At 45.6% G+C, this 19105-nt stretch overlaps 1 protein-coding gene across 20 annotated transcripts in view; it reads left to right on the top strand.

Moving 5' to 3' along the window:
- Positions 1-19105, top strand: part of SEC31B (SEC31 homolog B, COPII coat complex component) — a 74771-nt gene that overhangs the window by 4298 nt on the left and 51368 nt on the right. For 4 of the 20 annotated variants that reach the window (XM_070470025.1, XM_070470024.1, XM_070470026.1 and 1 more), the window contains exons 1-11: positions 1422-1572; positions 4177-4263; positions 4615-4738; positions 10494-10689; positions 10898-10993; positions 11971-12114; positions 12464-12606; positions 13461-13560; positions 13679-13840; positions 14390-14524; positions 17478-17708. In XM_070470025.1, coding sequence (XP_070326126.1) covers positions 4185-4263; positions 4615-4738; positions 10494-10689; positions 10898-10993; positions 11971-12114; positions 12464-12606; positions 13461-13560; positions 13679-13840; positions 14390-14524; positions 17478-17708 — 1410 coding nt within the window. In that variant the 5' untranslated portion in view covers positions 1422-1572; positions 4177-4184. The other 16 variants (XM_020870614.2, XM_020870605.2, XM_070470023.1 and 13 more) reach the window with 16 other exon arrangements.

Here is a 19105-nt window from a genome sequence, read left to right as displayed (position 1 = left end):
ATTCTTTTCTGTTCTGAGTTCAAAACTCCCATATCCATGTGAAAAGGAAATTCAGAGCTGTGTCACAAAGACTTGGGGCCCAGCCGTCAGCTCACCATCTTTGGAAGTATATCAGACTGGACTACAGTAGAATTCATGCATTATAAGTTTTGCATCAAAATAACTTAGGTCTAAAATCTTCAGCTGCCTACAGAACATTTTATTTGGAAATGCCATAATTCCCTCAATCAATAGATATATATGATCACAGATACCCCTGCCAACTGTTTACCTATATCAGTCACAAGAGCCTGTTCAGCTATTACAATCTATTAATCCAAGAGTTCATCACCTGGTACCTGAATTGTTCTGTTAGTCTCATAATTTGATTCCCTGCCTCCAGTTCTATTTTCTCTGTAAGGGGATCCATATTGCTAGTGATATAATCTTACTGCATGTTGTTCAGTCACTAAGTTGGTTCCAACTCTTGCAACCCCATGGGCTACACTCTGCCAGACTCTGTCCACGGTATTTCCTAGGGAAGAAAATACTGGAGTGGGTTGCCTTTTGCTTCTCCAGGGGATCTTCCCAACCCAGGGATCAAACCAGCGTCTCCTGCATTAGCAGGCAGCTTCTTTACCCCTAAGCTGCCGCATCTACCTATAATTTTCAGTAACTCCCAATTACCTGCAGAGTGGAATTAGTATTCCACAATCTGTAGTCAGCCCACTTCCCCAACAGTGGCCGCTTTCATTCACAGTATGGGAAATGCCAGGGTGCCTATCAGTCTGTTGGGCCCTTTTTTCCTTGTTGGGACATCACCTATCTTCGTCAAACTTAAACATGTAACACCTGTCTCGTCTCTGATACCTTCCGGGTAGCCCCTGGTCTACAGTACCTCGCCCTCTGCCCATACACAGCCCTTGGGAGCACCAGTTTTCGGTCTGCCGCAGAAAGTCACTCTGGTGTGCCTATGCGGGCTAAGTCGTTTCAGTCGTGACCGATTCCGTGTGACCCTGTGTACTGTAGCCCGCTAGGTGCTTCTGTCCACAGGCTTTTCCAGGCAAGGATACTGGAGTGGGTTGCCATGCTCTCGAATCTTCCCAACCGAGAGAAGGAAGCCGCGTCTCACGTCCCCTACATTAGTAGGTGGGTTATCGCTAGCCCCACCTGGCCTCGATTGCTTTTCACCTTTTCAGCTTAGTGGATTCCACAGAGCGCTCCTGGAGCTAGGACCAGGTCTTTTCCGCTTCAATTAGTATTTTTCCCTTTTCAGAGGATACCCCCGGAGCCTAACTCGAATATCCCAGAACTTTCATAGTCGTGGGATCTGATCCACTGCATAATCACAGGACAGATGAGGGAAGCCCCATTAAAAGTTACATTTCTACGAGGGAACGTTCTCCGTGGGTTGTCCGGGTTTCGGGCCTGGCGTCTGGCGGCGCCTGTGGGCGGCGGTGCCCGCGGCCTGGACTACTTTTGGCCCTCCGCAGCCGCCGTCCACAGCACCCGCTGAGCTCCAAAGCCCTGAGGAAACCGGCTCCTTACTCCAGCTCTGCAACGCCAGACCAGTGAGCCGGACTCTCCGCGCAGGTTGGTTTTCCCCGCCTGTCCGGGGCTCCTGAGAGCAGAAGGCGCGCCGAGGACCCAGAGCGCGGTTCCTCTCTCGCGAGAGTCGGGGGGCGCTCGTCCTCGGCGGAGACCCCGGCCCACCCGGCTCCCGCTTGGGGGCTCCGACCGGTGTGCCTCTCAGGGGGCCCCACGATGCCCGCCCTGCTCTTGGACTGCAGCCGGCTCACTCTCCTTGCGGCGCCCGGGCCCCGCAGCCCGACGACGATCTTTCTCCAGCGCTGCCCTCGCGCTTCCCTCAGCAGCCCTGGGCCCTGACCTGTCCGGGGCCCAGAGTCGGCCGCGGGTCTCTGCGTCCCGCCCGGGCGAAAATGCCCGTCGGTGCTGACGCCGGTGAGCCGCGGGGAAGGCCGACAGTCCTCCAGAGAGGGAGTGGACAGCCAAGGAAGGCTGGCTTTCCCCCTTCACTGCACCAGTGTATCCAGCTCTTGGTTACATGATCCATAGCTCTCCCCACCTTTGACACTCCCAGGCCCCACCATTCTGACCGCATCGGGGACCATTTTTGCCAACCATTTTTGCCATCTACTCTGAACAAAGTAGATGACAAGCCTATCTTCTCAATTTGTAGGCTGTCTGGGATTGAAACACTATGGAGTTTACTTTAGACTGGTATAATGGTTAAAAGCAACGGGCTCTGAAGGCTGGTTGGGATTCACAGCTTGGCCTAGCTAGTTTTCTTCCCTGTAAAATGGGGATAGTAACAGCACGGAACCATTGTTAGAATTAAATGGGAGGTGCACGTTAAGTGCACTGAGCTAATTGTAGCTCCCACTTAAAGAGATCTTTCTCCAGAAACGTGAAAATAATCTTGACCAGCAGGTGGCACTGGTGACCGTATAGTATGATGTGCAAACTCGTCAGAGGGGTCCTGGTGTAGCCTGAAGTGTTTAGAGGTGCCTGGGAAGTCTTGGTTGAGTTGGCAGCCCTAAGCTTTCTTCAAGCTGGACAGTACATTCGAGATTAAAAAAGCTTTTGTTTTTTTTTGGTCAAGACTAACCTGGCTCTGGCTTGCTCAAGCAGGTCACAGTGGGTCCCAAGTTTACTCCATGAAGTTGTTTTTTTGTTTTTGTTTTTTTAACTTTCTTGCTGCTTTGCTAGCCTGTTGGAATGGCACCTTGAGTATGTGTTAGAATTGGTTTGGAAACCCAAGTTAAAATAAATGTCTGCATTCATTCATAAAATATTATTGAACACTTACTATGTGCTAAACATTGTTCTGACACTAGGTATAACATGGTGAGCAAAGCAGACACAGTGGTAGCCTTCATGGAGTTTACTTATTAGTGTACAACACCAACAATGTAGATGTAAATAAATATACAATTTCAAATTGCTAAGAAGCAAAAAATACTGTTTTGGATTGGGTGACTCACCTCCTTGAGGAGGTGAGAAGCTGAGCCCTGAAAGATGTGGTAAGGAACCACTTACTCAGAGAATGAAATAAAAAGCTTTCAAAGTATAGCAAACCTAATTTACAAAGCTCTAAAGTGGGGAAAAGTCAATAAATTAAAAGAAAAGACTAATGCAGATGGAACCAAATAAGTAAGGGGGAGAGTAGCAAGAGAGGAAGTTGAAGTGGTAGTTGTGAGCAGGGCTAAAGGGGGTTTGTGTCTTATTGAGTGTGATAGAAGCCACTGAAAAACTTTAAGCATGGAATGCCAAAATCCTATTTTTGATTTTAAAAGTTTACTCTTACTCTGTGCAAAGAAAGAATTGGGTGATGGAGATGACCAGTAATCTAGGTGATAGATGATAGTGTCTTCAAATAGAGTAGTGCTGGTGAAGATGGAGAAAAATAGATTAAGATTTATTTTGGAGGTAAAATCTGGAAGACTTAATGATAGATTAGAAGGGAAAGAGGGAGAAGAAGGGATCTAGGGTGATTTGCAGGTTTTGAGGTTGAGCAATTGGCTGTTTGCTGAAATGAAGAAACCTGAAGGAACAACAGATGAAGGGGTGAGATGGTAGAATAGAGAATTCCATTTTAGATAGACTAACTTTTAGGTATCTTTACTATACCCAAGTGGAAATATTTGATTAGCAGTTGTATATAAGAACTTGTATAAATGGCAGTTGTATAAAAGAACTTGTAACTCAGAGGAGAGATTGTATTGCTGATAGAAATTTGGCAGTCATCAGCATATGGATAATGTTTAAAACCAAGGGAATGGATAGAGTGACTGAGATTTTCTGGTTTGATGGTCATTATCACCATTGGGCCTGTGGCAACCAGTGTGGTTCAGTATCTTTTAGGATTTAAAGCACTAGATTTCAGTAACTGGGTAAGTTCAGTTCAGTAGCTCAGTTGTGTCCAACTGTCTGCGACCCCGTGGACTGCAGCACACCAGGTTTCCCTGTCCAACTGGGTAACTGAATTGTCATTACAGATCTGCAGTCGATTATGTATTTGTCACCCTGTATTGCCCTCAAATACTCCATCCTATGGTGGAGCGAGAAAAACAGGTGCTCGTGTCCACATGTGTCCTTGATCTGGCCCAAAAGCTTGTGGTTTCTACTGTTGTTTTCAGTAGGCTGAGGATCATGTCACTTTTCTGACACCTACAGAACAGACCATGAAGCTGAAGGAGCTTGAGCGACAAGCCGTCCAAGTTTGGAGCCCAGCCAGCCAGTACCCTGTGTATCTGGCCACAGGTATGGTGGTACTGTAGGTGATGATCCACTGAATAGGCTGAAGGGAAACTTAGTATCCAGTGTTCTTGATTGTGCTTCAGAGAAAGTTTCAGAGTCATGGAAAGGTGGGGTTGACTAGCAGCGTAAGCAACGGGATATTAGGAATTTTGGTCCCTGGGAACAATCTTGGATTATGGCTCAAGGCTAAGCACCTCATGCTTTCTTGATTTTTTTTGGAGGTACCACTTGAAAAAGGGTATATCCAGTTCTCTCCTATTCCTCCTTTTCTCTACTGCCTAACCATTTATACCCCAAATCCATGCATATATTATTGCTCACATGCTGCCTCTTCCTGACTTTTCTTGTGCCTAGGAACATCTGCCCAGCAGCTAGATGCCTCCTTTAGTACAAATGGCACATTGGAAATCTTTGAGGTTGATTTCAGGGACCCCTCTCTGGACTTGAAACGCAAGGGAGTCCTTTCTGCCTCCAGCAGGTACTATGTCTGAACTGTTGATGGGAATGCAGGGCCGATCCTGATAGACTTTGATGGGGAATCTCAGGAGTGGTGTGTGCTTCTCAGGGCTCATGAGGAGACAAGTGAGGGGAGAATGATCTTTAAGTTAGAGAGAAGTTAATTCTGGGTTTATTTTGCAAGAAGAGTTTGAAAACTCCCATTCGAACCTTTGTGGTCAGCAGCAGCATAAGGCAGAATGATGTGATAGAGACGCCTCACACAAGCCTGGACCCACAAGTACCTGGTCTATCTCTGGAACCCAGAGATGTTGGCTTCTTCCTCCCTTGGCTCTTGTGAAAATAACAGCCGTACACAGTGTCTCCCTTTTCTGCCAATGAGAGGCGAATGAATGGTCCTTTCCTCATTGCTGTCAGGCACTGATTGGTCACTCATGGATTTCATGGCTCTGCCAGACTTACAGGGCTGGGTATGAACATTCACTGAGCCTGTGTACACATGCCAGGCACTATGCTGGGGCTCTGTATATTGTATTCATTTCTCAAAATAAGCCTAGCCAATAAATACCATTATTCCCATTTTACATAGGAGAGAACCAAAACCCAGGGAAGCTAGAATTTAAGTCTAGTCCTAGCTGACTCCAAGACCTGCTTTCTATTATTCAACTGTTCTTTTATTAGTTTTGTAAAGATGAGGCTTATAGTCTGAATCAGTGATCCCCAGATTTTTGCACCATCAGGAGAAATGTGAATATTTACTGCACTCAAGTATATTTTCAATATAAATAATATACATGTATTACTGTATTATTTTTTAATATAAAAATATAAATCCTTTTCTTACAGCCCAGAGGATTTTCTTGCTATCCCCCGTAAGAGATTGCTGGTCTGTTATGTAACTTTTCATCTTATTCATTTTTTGGTTCATCTGAGTGATTAGATTAAGATACTTAGAAGTACCCTCCTCTTTCTTTTCATGGCTTAACTTGAATAATGAAAATTAGTTATTCTTCTTACTTTCTTGAGCTCGTATATCACTTTATCACTCCTTTATTATTTATCACTCCTTTATCACTTTATTACAGTATCCCTTATTTTGCAGTTTTTTGCATTTCTTTGTATTTCCAGTACCTGTACCTTTTGAAGAAAGGCCTTAGCAATTTTACCAGTAATGATGAGATATTGTTAGCCTGTAAGTAGGCATTTCAGAAAGGGCTGCTGAAAGAGGAGAGCTAATTTAATCATGTTTATACTCCTGAAAGTAAGAAAAGGCGCAGTGGGCAAGGGCTCTTTTCTTCAACCAGCCAATAGCAGCTTCAGCACAGTAGTGGCTCCTTAAGGCCAAGAGTTCTTAAGAAAGAGCTAATTGCTTAAGAAACCTTGAAACTGAATCCTGAGAACCACATAGGCAGAGATTTTTGTCTATTTTATTTATTGCTGTATCTCTAGCATCTAGAATAGTGCCTGGCATTAGGTAGTTGAAAAAATATCTGTGGAATAAATGAGTGATATTAGAAACTTATGGATTACCAAGCTGAGCAGTCTTATCCACCACTTCAGTTAGTTATGGTCAGTCTTCTGTTAGTGCCTGAAGAGCTTTTCAAGGGTAACAATCTGTTTTGCAGTCAACTAGGTTTACAGCTTCCTTTTTTCACCTCTATAATTGTGTCTAAAGACTGATTCTCATTCTTGAAGACCTAGGGGATTACCTTTGATGCAGTTCTATTGAAGCCTTTCTGAAGAAATCATCTTAGACACTCCAGGGTCTAAGGCACTCACTTCTTGTGAGTTAGGTTAGTAGGTTAGGTCACTTACTCAAAAGTCAGCATCACAAACAATTGACCAAAATGATCAGGGTAGATAAAGGTCAACCCATCCTTTGCTTTATGCTTTCCTCTTTTCTGTGTCATCTTCTGCATGGTTTAATAGAAAGCACAGTTGTGTTGGATTGTTGCCTTGCCTAAAACTATGTAACTTCGGGCAAATTTAATTCCATCAGTGATCTTAGGTTTCCTCACTTATGTATAAAGAAGAGGTTGTATAAAATGACTTCTAAGAACCTACTGAACTCCAAATTTAGGTCTTATATTCTTCCCTTTTTCTAGCTTAATTTCCTTCCTTTTTCCCTTAAAAAACAAAACAAAACAAAAACCCTCTCTTATTATTGATTTAACATACTTTTCAAAATCTTCCCCCTTCCATTTCCAGACCTTTTTACCAGACCCAGGCCTCAACTACATTTGAATCCTGAAGATCCCCTTATACTCAATCCATGATGCATCAGAGAAGTATTATCTACTTAGAAATACCTGACTGAAAGGAATGTTCTGAAAGCGATGCGTGTTTGAGCGTAGATAAGAGATATCTATAGAAGAGAGATATCTATAGATAGAAGAGAGCATATGGATAAATGCTGCTGGATGCAATCAGCATCCATATGGATTAGCATGTGCACTGATGCAAGTGATGTTTGGTTTGTTAAATGAACCCCACTCAAGAAGAAAGCTTTGAGGGAGAATAATACATTGTTTATGTATTGACTTTTGTGTTGAGGACACGGCTGCCTATGCCTGAATGAGTTCAGAGGTCAGTGGGTGATTTGCTGCACTCTAACTCTGTCTACACTGACGTTCTAGATCTCTGAGTGGCCTCTGTAACCTATGTCTGACTCATCTTCTAGTAACATGGAGAAAGTAGGTGATCTATCTTCCAATACATTTATGTCAGTTCAGTTTCTTGGGGGGCACTATGACCCCTCTTTAGGTACCTCTGTAAGGGATAGCACCAAGCAGTTAAGAGATCATTTTGTTACCACTCCTAGTTTTCTTGTTTCTAAGACTTGCCTTCTCTTTAGAGACATCAGGATCACAGAGTAGAGAGAGCATGGGCTTTGTTGTTGGGTTCAATTCCCAGCTTTGCCATATTCTGTCCTATTGGGCACCTTATTTTAACTTCTCTGACTGTTTTCTCTACTGTAAATTTGAGATATATAGTCAGCACATTGTAGCCTAGTGCATACTAGGCATTCAGAAAAGTAGTTCTCCTCTCAGACATCCATTGCTCCACCCCACTGTCCTCATCCTCCAGCTTGGAGCACTGCCCTCATTGCTCTGCTTAACTTCCAAGGAAACTTGGATTTCCTCAGTTATTTTGGCCAGGATGTGGACAAACTCATTTTCACTTTAACCCACTAACATGATGTTGGGGTTTTTCATAAGGAACTTTACTAAGCAAAGAAAATAAAAATCCAAAATAGAGAAGTACAGAAATCATGGGAACAATCATTTATATAGCTTGTATTCCTAATCCTATGGCAGCTGAAGCTTGGCCTCCGGTGAGCTTAGCTGGTACGATAATCTGATCTCACAGGTCTCAGTTTATTCCCTCCAGCCTTGTCTTTTCCTTTTTACCAGAAGTGTAGCCATGAGTTGATTGTTGGGGCTAGTTCTTTCTTTATGAATTCAACTACTTCCTGTTGTTCTAGGCTGGTATGCGGCCTGATGTATCTCAACCTTGGCAACTTGTTAGAATCACGGGGGGCACTTGTTAACAATGTGGATCCTAAAGGCCTGAGTCTGGAAATTCTGCTTCAGAAGGCCTGGGAGGGAGTCAAGGAACGTGTATTTTCTTCAGGTGCCTCCTGTCATTCTGTGATGCCTGTCACTCTTTAGCAAAGAATTCCACCTGTATTTTCATGTTTGCAAAGTTCCCACCTTCCTATACAAACTCTTCTCCCTATACCTTCTCCTTAAATCTTGTAGTTCCTATTTTCAGGCCATCTTTTTTGTTGTTGTTTTATAACTTTTTGTTTTCAAAATATTCAAACAGAAAAATTGCAGAATATTACAATGATGAAGGCTTCCCAGGTGGCTCAATGGTAAAGAATCCACCTGCAATGCAAGAGACTCAGGAGACGCAGGTTTGATCCCTGGGTCAGGAAGATCCCCTGGAAAAGGAAAAACCAACCACTCCAGTCTTCTTGCCTGGGAAATCCCATGGACAGAGGAGCCTGGCGGGCTGCAATTCATGGGTTGCAAAGAGTCAGACATGACTGAGCAACTAAGCACACACACCTTCACTTAGACTCATCAGTTGTTATGTTTTAACATAACATTTGCTCACATCTTGTGTGCTCTCTTTGTACATACACACACACAACCAAGTCTTCTTTGCCAGGCTTTCCCAGGTGTTCCCCTCTCCCAGGTGTTGTCTATCACAGCTATTCAGGCTCCGGTTCCACTCTCAGTGAAGTGTTAACAATAGGAATGTACTTTCTACATGCCTACACAAAGAATAGTGATTTTGTCGCACCCTGTATTCTGCAGTTCAGCCACTCTAAAGTAACTGGGCCCTCTTCTCTAACCCTGTGGTGACTCCTTTGAGGTCTCAGGTACCTTTCACTCTGATTTGTAAGTCATGTGCTATGACCATTCCGAGGTCACTGCGTTCCCATGTGAGTTCCCCTGGGCGTACCTTCCTCTTGTGTGACCTGTTTCAGGCTTCTCTGGGTAATCTGTTGTCTTGCTCTCTGCCCATGCTGAGCTCTAGCCCCTGGATGACATGGCATCCTCTGGAGCCAGCATGGAACATGTTCTTCTGCCATGTTAACATCAGCATAACTTTAGAAAACATAGCCTTTCTGACAGTAGCTTTAGACCCACTGTTTGTTCAGCTGTGCTGTTTCTGTTCAGATGCTGACCTTATTGAATTAGTGCTCAACTCTTCACTTCTGAGAGGTTGGCTCTGATCTAAGGACTGGCTAGACAGGTTCCTGCCTGATTTCCCCATTCAGTTTCTTTGCTGACTGTTCCCAGAGTGTGGAAACATTTAATTTCAGTTAGGGATCTTACATGACATTATTCAGTGTGAAATTTGCCTTCTCGGAAGGGCTGTGGAAATATCCTTGGCTAACAGCTGTGAAATGGAAGGAAGACCACCTGTGAGGCATTGGGGGTATCACATGCCTTCCCTACGGGCTTTTCAGAGGACCTATTCTTGGCCAGGGAGCCCAGGGTCCATCTCTTTCTTGTGTGCCAGAATGCAAGATGCTCAGAAAGCCAGAAAAGTGTTTCCCAAACAGTGCATTTATTTTTCATGCCTCTGTGTTTCTCTAAGGCTGGCCCACAGAATACATATGGCAGATCCAGTGGACTAATCACATGAGCATGGCATGGGAAGGGAAGGTCTATAGATCTTTTCTCACTTCCTATGTAAGAGGGGACAGCAACTGTTGGCCTAGGGAACCTGCTTCTATTCAGGTGTAGTAGAGTTTGGATCTTCCTCTCAATAGAAGACCGTATTTTATGATGGTTAAGAGCTCAGGCTTTGGCATAAGATGGGCCTGACTTTGAACCTTGAGTCTGTCATTTCCTAGCTGTTAAATGGGAGTAAAATTACTAGCTGTATAACAGAAGTTTTGTAACTTCTCTATACCTCACTTTCCTCAATTGAAAATAAGGTAAATACTTCATGGGATTGTTGATCAGCTAATACATGTAAAGCACTTCAAACAGTGCCTGGTACATAGGAAGTTATCAATAAGTATTGTTATTTGAGTTGGGAGGATTAAGTGAAGTAATCTATTTGAAGTATTTTTCTCAGCCAAAGGGCAGGGCCAGGCAGAGGAGACTTCTATTCTGCATCTGGGAAATGAAGGAGACAGGCAGGCCCTAAGGGTGGGGATGCCTGTGTAATGGCAGAGGCTGACAAAAATGCCCATTCTCTACTGACTGATGTGGACCTGAGTTGTTGCTGATGCCAGTTCCTCCTCTTTGTAGGTTTCACAAGCTGATCTGGGGGAGCTTTGGCAATGGGCTTCTGGAAGCCTCTGGGGTCATTGCAGGCGGCGGGGACAATGGCATGCTTACTCTGTACAATGTGACCCACATCTTACCTTCGGGAAAGGAGCCTGTGATTGCCCGGAGACAGAAGCACTCGGGGGCTGTCAGAGCCCTTGACTTTAATCCTTTCCAGGTACTACATCTCAATTGATCAGACCTTGGAGGCATGGAGCAACAGATCTGAAGGGAAGCGTTTACTTGTGACCTCTGGTCTGTAACTCTGAGCCTTCCCAGGTTGTTACGGGGGTGGCTTTGGACCCAAATGTGGGTCTCTTTCCCCTTTTTCTGCTCTCATCTCTTCCTGGGATGGTGTGTCTCCAAAGGCATATTCTTTCATACAGGGCAACCTCCTTGCCTCAGGGGCCAGTGCTTCTGAAATCTTCATTTGGGATTTGAATAACCTGAGTGTGCCAATGACCCCAGGATCCAAGTCACAGGTGAGGAGGCTCCCGGTGCTGCTGCTTAGAAGTGTGCACCTGATTTTCCCAGGGAGAATTAAATTCTGGAGGCAGCCAGCGCACAGATTTCAGTCTTCACCACTGGAGGGCAGTAAATCTCCACAGACTAATATGTTGCCTACCAGCCAGATAACAGAGGGAGGGAGGTGGGTGGGGACTGGTGGGAGGTCGGGGAATAGGGATGGGGTGGAAGTGGCTTGTGGTCATTAACTGTCCTAGAAGTTTCTGGAAGGCAAGAGTGAGGGCAGTAAAAGATACTGAGAGGAGGGATGACTGTACTATTTATCACAGTATAATTTAAGCAAGGCTGGGCCCTGGGTTTAGCCAACCAGGGGCAAGAGTAGGACACCCAGATACACCCTTGTCCTCTTGTGGAAAGGTCAGCTTTGTCCTTGTGTTCTGTTCCCCCGTGCAGCTGGGGGTCTCCTCTGTCTCTGTGTCTGAGTGTACCTGTCTTGTCAGTCTATAACTGGGCCCCCATCTTTTTCTTCCTGGCTTTTCTCTTATGCATACAGTATCGTGAGGTAAGTTCAGTATGAATTTGATAGCATCTTGTGTCCTAAAGTATCAATGGCTTTTCTCTCTACCTCATTCTCCCTGGGGGTCTTGGGTGTCTATATTTCCCTCTTTCCTATCCTCACCTTTCTCCTCTCCCTCTCTCTCTCGTCATAGTTGAGAAGGCTCTTTTTAAAATCTTGACTTGATCTTCTCAGGAGCATCTTGGGATAGGAGTAAAACCCAAGTGCACCTGTCCTTCTTTCAGCTTCTACATCATTTTCTAAAGGATCCTCTCTGGAAAACTTCCATTCCAGCTTCCTGAGACTGGCATGGTTTGGGTAGCCCCGCGTCTACTCTTGGCTTTTCTGCGGGTGGTTGGGAGCAGTGGCAGACCACTGTCTCTTGGTCCAGGGGTAACAGGTTGTCCTTATCCCGCCCCTTGCCCCATTCTGCCTTAGCAGCCCCTAGAAGATGTCAAGGCTCTGTCTTGGAACCGTCAAGTTCAACACATTCTGTCTTCTGCTCACCCCAGCGGCAAGGCAGTCGTGTGGGATCTCAGGAAGAATGAACCTGTCATCAAAGTCAGTGATCACAGCAACCGGGTGAGTTGAATACAGGCAGAATATAGGCTCAGGCTCTGCTGTCTCTCTCAGGCTTAGTATTGGAGCTGCTCTCCCCCGGGCCAGGGTTCTGCTTTCAGCTGTTACATGTGTGGATTCAGCCCTGTGGTAGATTTCCTATTGAGAGGGAAACCTCAGAGAAAACAAACTGAGCTGATCTGGAGGCTTCTAGTGCTCCTTGCTTATGGTCATCACTTGTTTCCCAATGGCTGTGGTGTTCCCGATTACATAAGAAAAGACATAAAACCCTCAGAGAGGTCCCATTTCAGCTTGACAAAAAGGGTTCATAAAGTCAGGTTGTATTGTCCATTGGGATCTGCTTTGTTCACAGATGCACTGCTCAGGCCTGGCCTGGCACCCAGACGTAGCCACCCAGTTGGTACTTTGTTCAGAAGATGATCGTCTTCCAGTAATTCAGCTGTGGGACTTGCGCTTTGCCTCCTCACCCCTAAAGGTGCTGGAGAGTCACAGCAGGTAGCATGTCATCCTTGGTGGAGGGCAGGGCATAGCTGACCTGGGTAGAAGGCAATACATGCCTCACTTTGGCTAGCAGACGTTCTCCCCAGCTTCAGAGCCATCCTGGTGAACACACAGTTACCCAGTTCTAGCCCCATTTCCAATCAAGAGGAGTTCCTGTAGACCCCGAGGTTATAGAAAAGAGCCTGAGATTCCATGTAACTTCCAGACATGTGAGTGGGGGTAGGGTCATGAGGAATATTGGAGCCAATATTTAGTTCCTCTGGGAGAGCCCCCAGGCTCTGATCTGAGGACATGCTCATTTCTTAGTTAATTAGGCTGCCTCCTCCAAGACTTCTTAATAAAAGAACCTTGGCTCCTGTTTTTCCTGTGAACAGGCTTGCCTCTGAAGCCTTTGCTCTTGGGCCTACAGTAGAAGAAGCAGCCCCATAGTCTGTTCTTTCTAACTCAAAGATCATGCCTTTGTACCTCCTCAGGGACTTCTGAGAGTTAGGTCCTTACTACCCTCCTGGGCTAAAAGCACCCATGGGAATGGGTGCTTCCCTGATTCATGCTGATTCAGAATTTCTACCCACCCTACAATCAGGGAAGAGAAGCAGGCCATCCTGCAGGGACCTGTGGGTGGCAGAGTGGTTATAGCACATTATGGCCACACTCTGAAATTTGACTTGGGTTCTGGCTGCATGACTGCTGCAAGTTCCTCAGTTTCTTCCCAAGCCTCATTTTCCTCATTTGTAAAATGAAGCCACACTGCTTATTTTGAGGGGATGACATTTACCCAAGATATGTAAGGCATGCTACTCGTAGTAGGCATTCAACAAATGTTAGTTCCTTTTTCCTTTCCTTTTTAGGGGGATCCTGTCAGTGTCATGGAGTCAGGCTGATGCTGAGCTGCTGCTCAGCAGTGCCAAGGACAACCAGATCTTGTGCTGGAACCTGGGGAGCAGCGAGGTAGGCTGGCCCTTCTGTGGGTATGCTGGGATGGTAGGGCAGTTCCAGATGCACTTCTGTGCTCTAGTTGCCTTACCTAAGTCAGGGTTTCCCTCTTGGTTATGTTCTCTCACAATAGGTGGTGTATAAACTACCCACACTGAGCAGCTGGTGCTTTGATGTGCAGTGGTGCCCTCGGGACCCTTTGGTGTTCTCTGCTGCCTCCTTTGATGGCTGGATCAATTTGTACTCTGTGATGGGTAGGAGCTGGGAAGTCCAGCAGATGAGACAGGCTGACAAGGTTTGAAGGGCTTGGTGGAAAATGCTGGAGGGAAGGGACTGTCTCTGTTCAGTGGGAGAACAAAGGACATAAGCTTGGGGAGAAGTGGGGACTACTGAAGACTTGGGAGACTAGGGCCCTGGGTTCAGGAACCCCAGGTTTGTGAACCTTTGCACCAGTGTCCATCCTCCTGCAAGGATGTCAGTTCCTGCCCAATACAAAGGAGGCCTTTACCTTGACTCTTGTTCTTGAATGTTCCTTGTGGTATTTCAGGGGAATTGGACTTCCATGCTGGGACCCTCCACTATTTTGAAGAATAAACTTACCTCCCTGTCTCCTATAGATACATTTTGTGTCACACTTCACTGTAGACATTGGATGCAGTTGGCTTTCCAGGAGCCTGCTGCATGGGCATCTGAAACTACCAGCCCCCTGAAATATGAGAGTCCTGACTTTTGTGGGCCAGACTCTGGGTATCTCAGGGATCCCTCCCAAAATGGACTTTGTAGGTGGAGTTCCTGGCTAAGCCACCACTTCACACCGGTGATGCAGGTGTCCTTTTGTCCCCAGATCTCCTCTTCCTTCAGCAAAGGCCAGCCTCTCCCACCATTGCAGGTGCCAAAGCAAGTGGCCCAAGCATCATTGATACCTCCCCTGAAAAAACCCCCCAAATGGATGAGGAGGCCAGCAGGTGTTTCATTTGCTGTAAGTGTAGTGTGTGTGTGTATAGCCTACTGTGTGCCCAGCATGGAGCTCTGTTCTATAAGAAGTTGATTCTCACTGCCTGAGTCTCATATCAGGTCCCATTTTATTGCTTAAGCAGCAATTTGCTAAGCTTTCTTCTCAACCCCTTTACCCTGCTTGCAGTGCCAGTCCTGTCTAAAAGAATTGATTGCTTTTGAGCTCTCACTTATGGAGAACTGCCTGCCATTCCATCTGATTTTCCTGGTTAGAATACAAAGCAAGAACGGAATGAATAGATAGTAGAGGAAAAAGAATGTAAATCTTCTCCTTTCCTCCGCTCAAAACCTTTGACCCTCCCCACTGCCATTGCCTTTTAAACTCAAGGCCAAATGTACACAGAGCCCCCATTTACCTCCATGGATGGTTAGGGGGTGGGGGTGTTCTTGTTGGTCAGTTGTTAAGTCATGTCAGACTCTTTGTAACCCCATGGACTGTAGCACACCAGGCATTGCTCTGTCCTCCACTATCTCCTGGAGTTTGCTCAAACTCATGTCCATTGAGTCAGTGATGCCATCCAACCATCTCAGCCTCTGTAGCCGCCTTTTCCTTCTGCCTTCAGTCTTTCCCAGCATCAGGGTCTTTTCCAATGAGTTGGCTCTTTGCATCAGGTGGCCAAAGCATTGGAGCTTTGGCATCAGTCCTTCCAATGAATATTCAGGGTTGATTTTCTTTTCTTTTTTTTTTTTTAATTTTCTTTAAGATTGACTGGTTTGATCTCCTTGCTGTCCAAGGGACTCTCAGAGGTCTTCTCTGGCACCATAATTCGAAAGCATCAATTCTTCAGTGCTCAGCCTTCTTTATGGTCCCTTTCTCACATCTGTACATGACTACTAGAAAACCATAGCTTTGACTATATGGATTTTTATTGGCAAAGTGATGTTTCTGCTTTTTAATACTCTGTCTAGGTTTGTCATAGGTTTCCTTCCAACAAGCAAGCATCTTTTAATTTTGTGGCTGCAGTCACCATCCACAGTGATTTTAGAGCCCAAGAAATAAAATCTGTCACTGCTTCCACTTTTTTTCCCTTCTCTTTGCCATGATGTGATGGAACCGGATGCCATGAGCTTAGTTTTTTGAGTGTTGCGTTTTAAGTCGGCTTTGGCACTCTCTTCTTTTACTCTCATCAAGAGGCTCTTTAGTTCCTCCTCACTTTCTGCCAATAGAGTGGTATCATCTGCATTTCTGAAGCTGTTGATATTTCTCCCAGGAATCTTAATTCCAGTTTGTGATTCATCCAGCCCAGCATTTCGAATGATGTACTGTGCATAGCAGTTAAATAAGCAGTGTGACAATATATGGGGGATGAGGGACACTACCCTAAACATTGTTTATTGTACTGTTCTCACATTCCAAACCCAACCCCTTTCCAAGTGGGGGACAGCAGAAGGAAGGATTTTCCTGCATGCCTCCCACCAACATCCCCTCTTAACCCTCAGTCCCTCTGTCTGTGGTCCGCTGAGACTCAGCTAGGGACTCGGGCCAAGGAGAAATGGAAATCTCTTCTTAGGAAGAACAGGAGGAAGAGGGCTGAGAACTTGATACCCCCCACCTCTCCTGCCCTAGGAGAACAGAGGTTAGCAAACAGTCCATACCATCCAGCATTCAAAAAAGAGTACATATAAACACTTTGTAAAACTATTGAGTATTATACAAATCAAAAGTTAAGATGACTGTGTTTAGCACTGATCTGTAGTATAGATTTTGTGCTGTAAAAGTCATGAGAAGAATTCTAGCAGGAAGCACTCATTAAAGAGGGAGAGTAGTGAGTGGTTGGGGAGTAGAGCAGTAGTTGTCTGGCCATGACTGCAATTGGAATAAACTGAAGAACTTAAAAAAAAATTACCAGTGCCTGGGTACCACCTCCAGAGCTTCTGAAATTTTTTGTCTGGGGTATAGCCTGGTGACTCTGGATAACTCCCCGGGTGGTTTTAATGCGCAGCCAAGGTGAAGAACTGCTGGAGTAAAGGAACGTGGCTGTGCTCTGCTTTTGTGCCAGGTGCTTTATAAAATAGAGTACCTAATTTGGTGAGAAGGATGCTCAGGTGGGAGCGTTGTGGTGGATGAAGGCATAGAAGCAGGAATGTACTGGGCACTTTGGAGACACAGAGTGATCACATGAATGAACAGAGAGAGCAGTGCTAGAGAGGCAGGTCTGGTCCTGATTTTGAAAGATCTTGTGCATTATAGGCAGAGGAGCTTAAACTCTCTCCCGTGGCCTTGTGAAACCAGTACAAGCTCCTGGAAAAGGGTGGTAGTCTAGGGCTTGGAATGGAGGAGGAAAATGCTAGCACAGGGAATGGGAGACAGTGAATAAGAAGCGGGAGGATTTTATTGTTGCTCAGCTACAGTGGGTAAAAAGACTGTGATAATGACAAGGGGTTTAGTCCAGAGTTACCTGGGATGGTGATAACTCTCAGTCGTGTCCAATTCTTTGCAACCCCATGGACTGTAGTCTACCAGGCTTCTCTGTCCATGGGATTTTCCAGGCAAGAGTACTGGAGTGGGTTGCCATTTCCTTCTCCAGAGGACCTTCCCGACCCAGGGATCGAACCCAGGTCTCCCGCATTGCAGGCAGACGCTTTACCGTCTGAGCCACAGGGAAGCCCCCTGCCTGGGATAGTGATAACTATCATGTAACTCTGGGAGAATGATGGCAGCAGAACAGGTGAGGAAAGGAATACCATGGACTGTACCTTTTAAGTTAATGGTGCTGAAAGTCCTGGGGTGGTTTTGGGATATGGACACATTCACTACTCAATTCCTGATTCTTTCCACTCCCAGGAGTTGTTTTTTTTGTTTGTTTGTTTGTTTTTTACTGCTTTCCTATCTTTAAGGGTTGACCAATAGATAGCCTCCCCTGTAATCCTGACTTGGTGTTAATTTTTGCCCTACTCTTCTTGTTTTCCTTTATCAGTTTGGGGGCAAGCTGGTGACCTTTGGCCTCCCCAGCACCCCTGTCCATCAGGTGCCACAACCTTGCCTCCGCCTAGTCTTTATCAGTCAGGTCACCACAGAACCTGAATTCCTGACACAGTCAGCTGAGCTGCAGGAGGCCCTGGGATCAGGAAATCTCCTGAATTACTGTCAGAACAAGATCCAGCAAGCATCACTGCAAAGCGAAAAGATGCTCTGGCAGTTCCTGAAGGTAGGAAGCCTGAAGGCTGACTGCTCAGAAGTGTCTCCCCAAAGCCAGATACCCCAGCCTTTGTCAACAACCACCCTATGGCCCAGATTACAGAGGCTTTAACCCTGCTGGGTTTTTTCCTACACAGCACCCATCCTGGGAACAAATCTTCATTTTACCAGAGGCTCAGAGACTCTCTATGGCTAGGGAAACTGAGGAATACAAGTGACATTGGCCTTTTTTCTACTACTGCTGATGTCCTGGGTACTTTACCAGATCCAAGGTGAAGGCTTTTCCAGTGCCATGCCATGGGGCAGTAGGAAGGGAAGAAGATCAGCTGGAAGGCTTTTGAGTTTTATCAGGTAACCCAAGGCAAGTCATTGTGACAGGCTCAAGTCCCACTCTACTCTTGAAGCATGGCTTCAGTTCCAGTGTCAATCCAATTTCAGGTTGCTTATGACACAAGGAGAAGTGCTTTACTTATCAAAGGAAGTGAATGCATGAGAGAGCTAAAGGAAGGAGAAGCAACTGGACAGGCAGTGAGAGGATTAATCAGATCTTTGGGATTATAAAGTAGAATGCAAAAAAGGATTTTTTCTGGGGATTTTGAGAAGAAATCGGAGTCTGTGCTAGAACTTTATGAAGGTAGATACCAGAAGTCTGAGAAGAGGAAAAGAATGTGAGAAAGATCATCAACTGTAGAGTGAAGCTGGAAAAAGATGTGGGAGGAAAATAATAAGAAATAATGCTTTTGCTGTAAGCAAGATACAGGTAATAACTCCAGGAATGATGGGGTGGGAAAGGGTGGAGGGAATAATCGAGAGTTCAGCCTTTACTCTGCTGAACAAAGGAGGCACTGGCGCCCATAGGACAGAGAGGAGTCTGATTTAAAGCTATGCAAGAGCTGTCTATCATAATAGTTCTGGAGCTGAGTGTGGATAAGCATTTCCAGAAGAGCATAGAAGAAGGAGGGGTCCCTGAGAGACTTTGTGAAAGATTATGGTTCAGTGTGGAATAAATGAAGGGCCCAGCTCAGCTAACCCATTAGGATAGGGCTTCAGGAAACCTTGGCCCTCAGTGTCTGGAACATGAGTAGGTAAGCTTACTGTTTACCATGCAGCTTCTACTTAGGAGTCTTTTCACCTAGCTATTTAGATTCACAGGACTGCATCAAGTGGTTCTCTTCTGTGGGAGTCCTTGTTGCAGTCCATGCAGTAGTGTAGAGTTCTCCCCTTCAGCTCCTCAGAAGACAGCTCAGGTGCAAGAAGATAAGATATACATCAAGCTGGTGTGTTAGCTGCCCTGGCTCAGAAGCCTCAGGCCCACAAGGGCCAATATCTCTTTTATGAACTCCAGAAGCATAACTTCTAGGGTTCCTGCAAGGGATTTGTTTAGTACAAGAGTCCTTGCTATCAGGG

Source organism: Odocoileus virginianus, chromosome 7 (assembly GCF_023699985.2).
Source record: "Odocoileus virginianus isolate 20LAN1187 ecotype Illinois chromosome 7, Ovbor_1.2, whole genome shotgun sequence".
Taxonomy (NCBI): Eukaryota; Metazoa; Chordata; class Mammalia; order Artiodactyla; family Cervidae; genus Odocoileus; species Odocoileus virginianus.
Note: the sequence above shows the minus strand (reverse complement) of the source record. Positions and strands in the feature narration are given on the sequence as shown.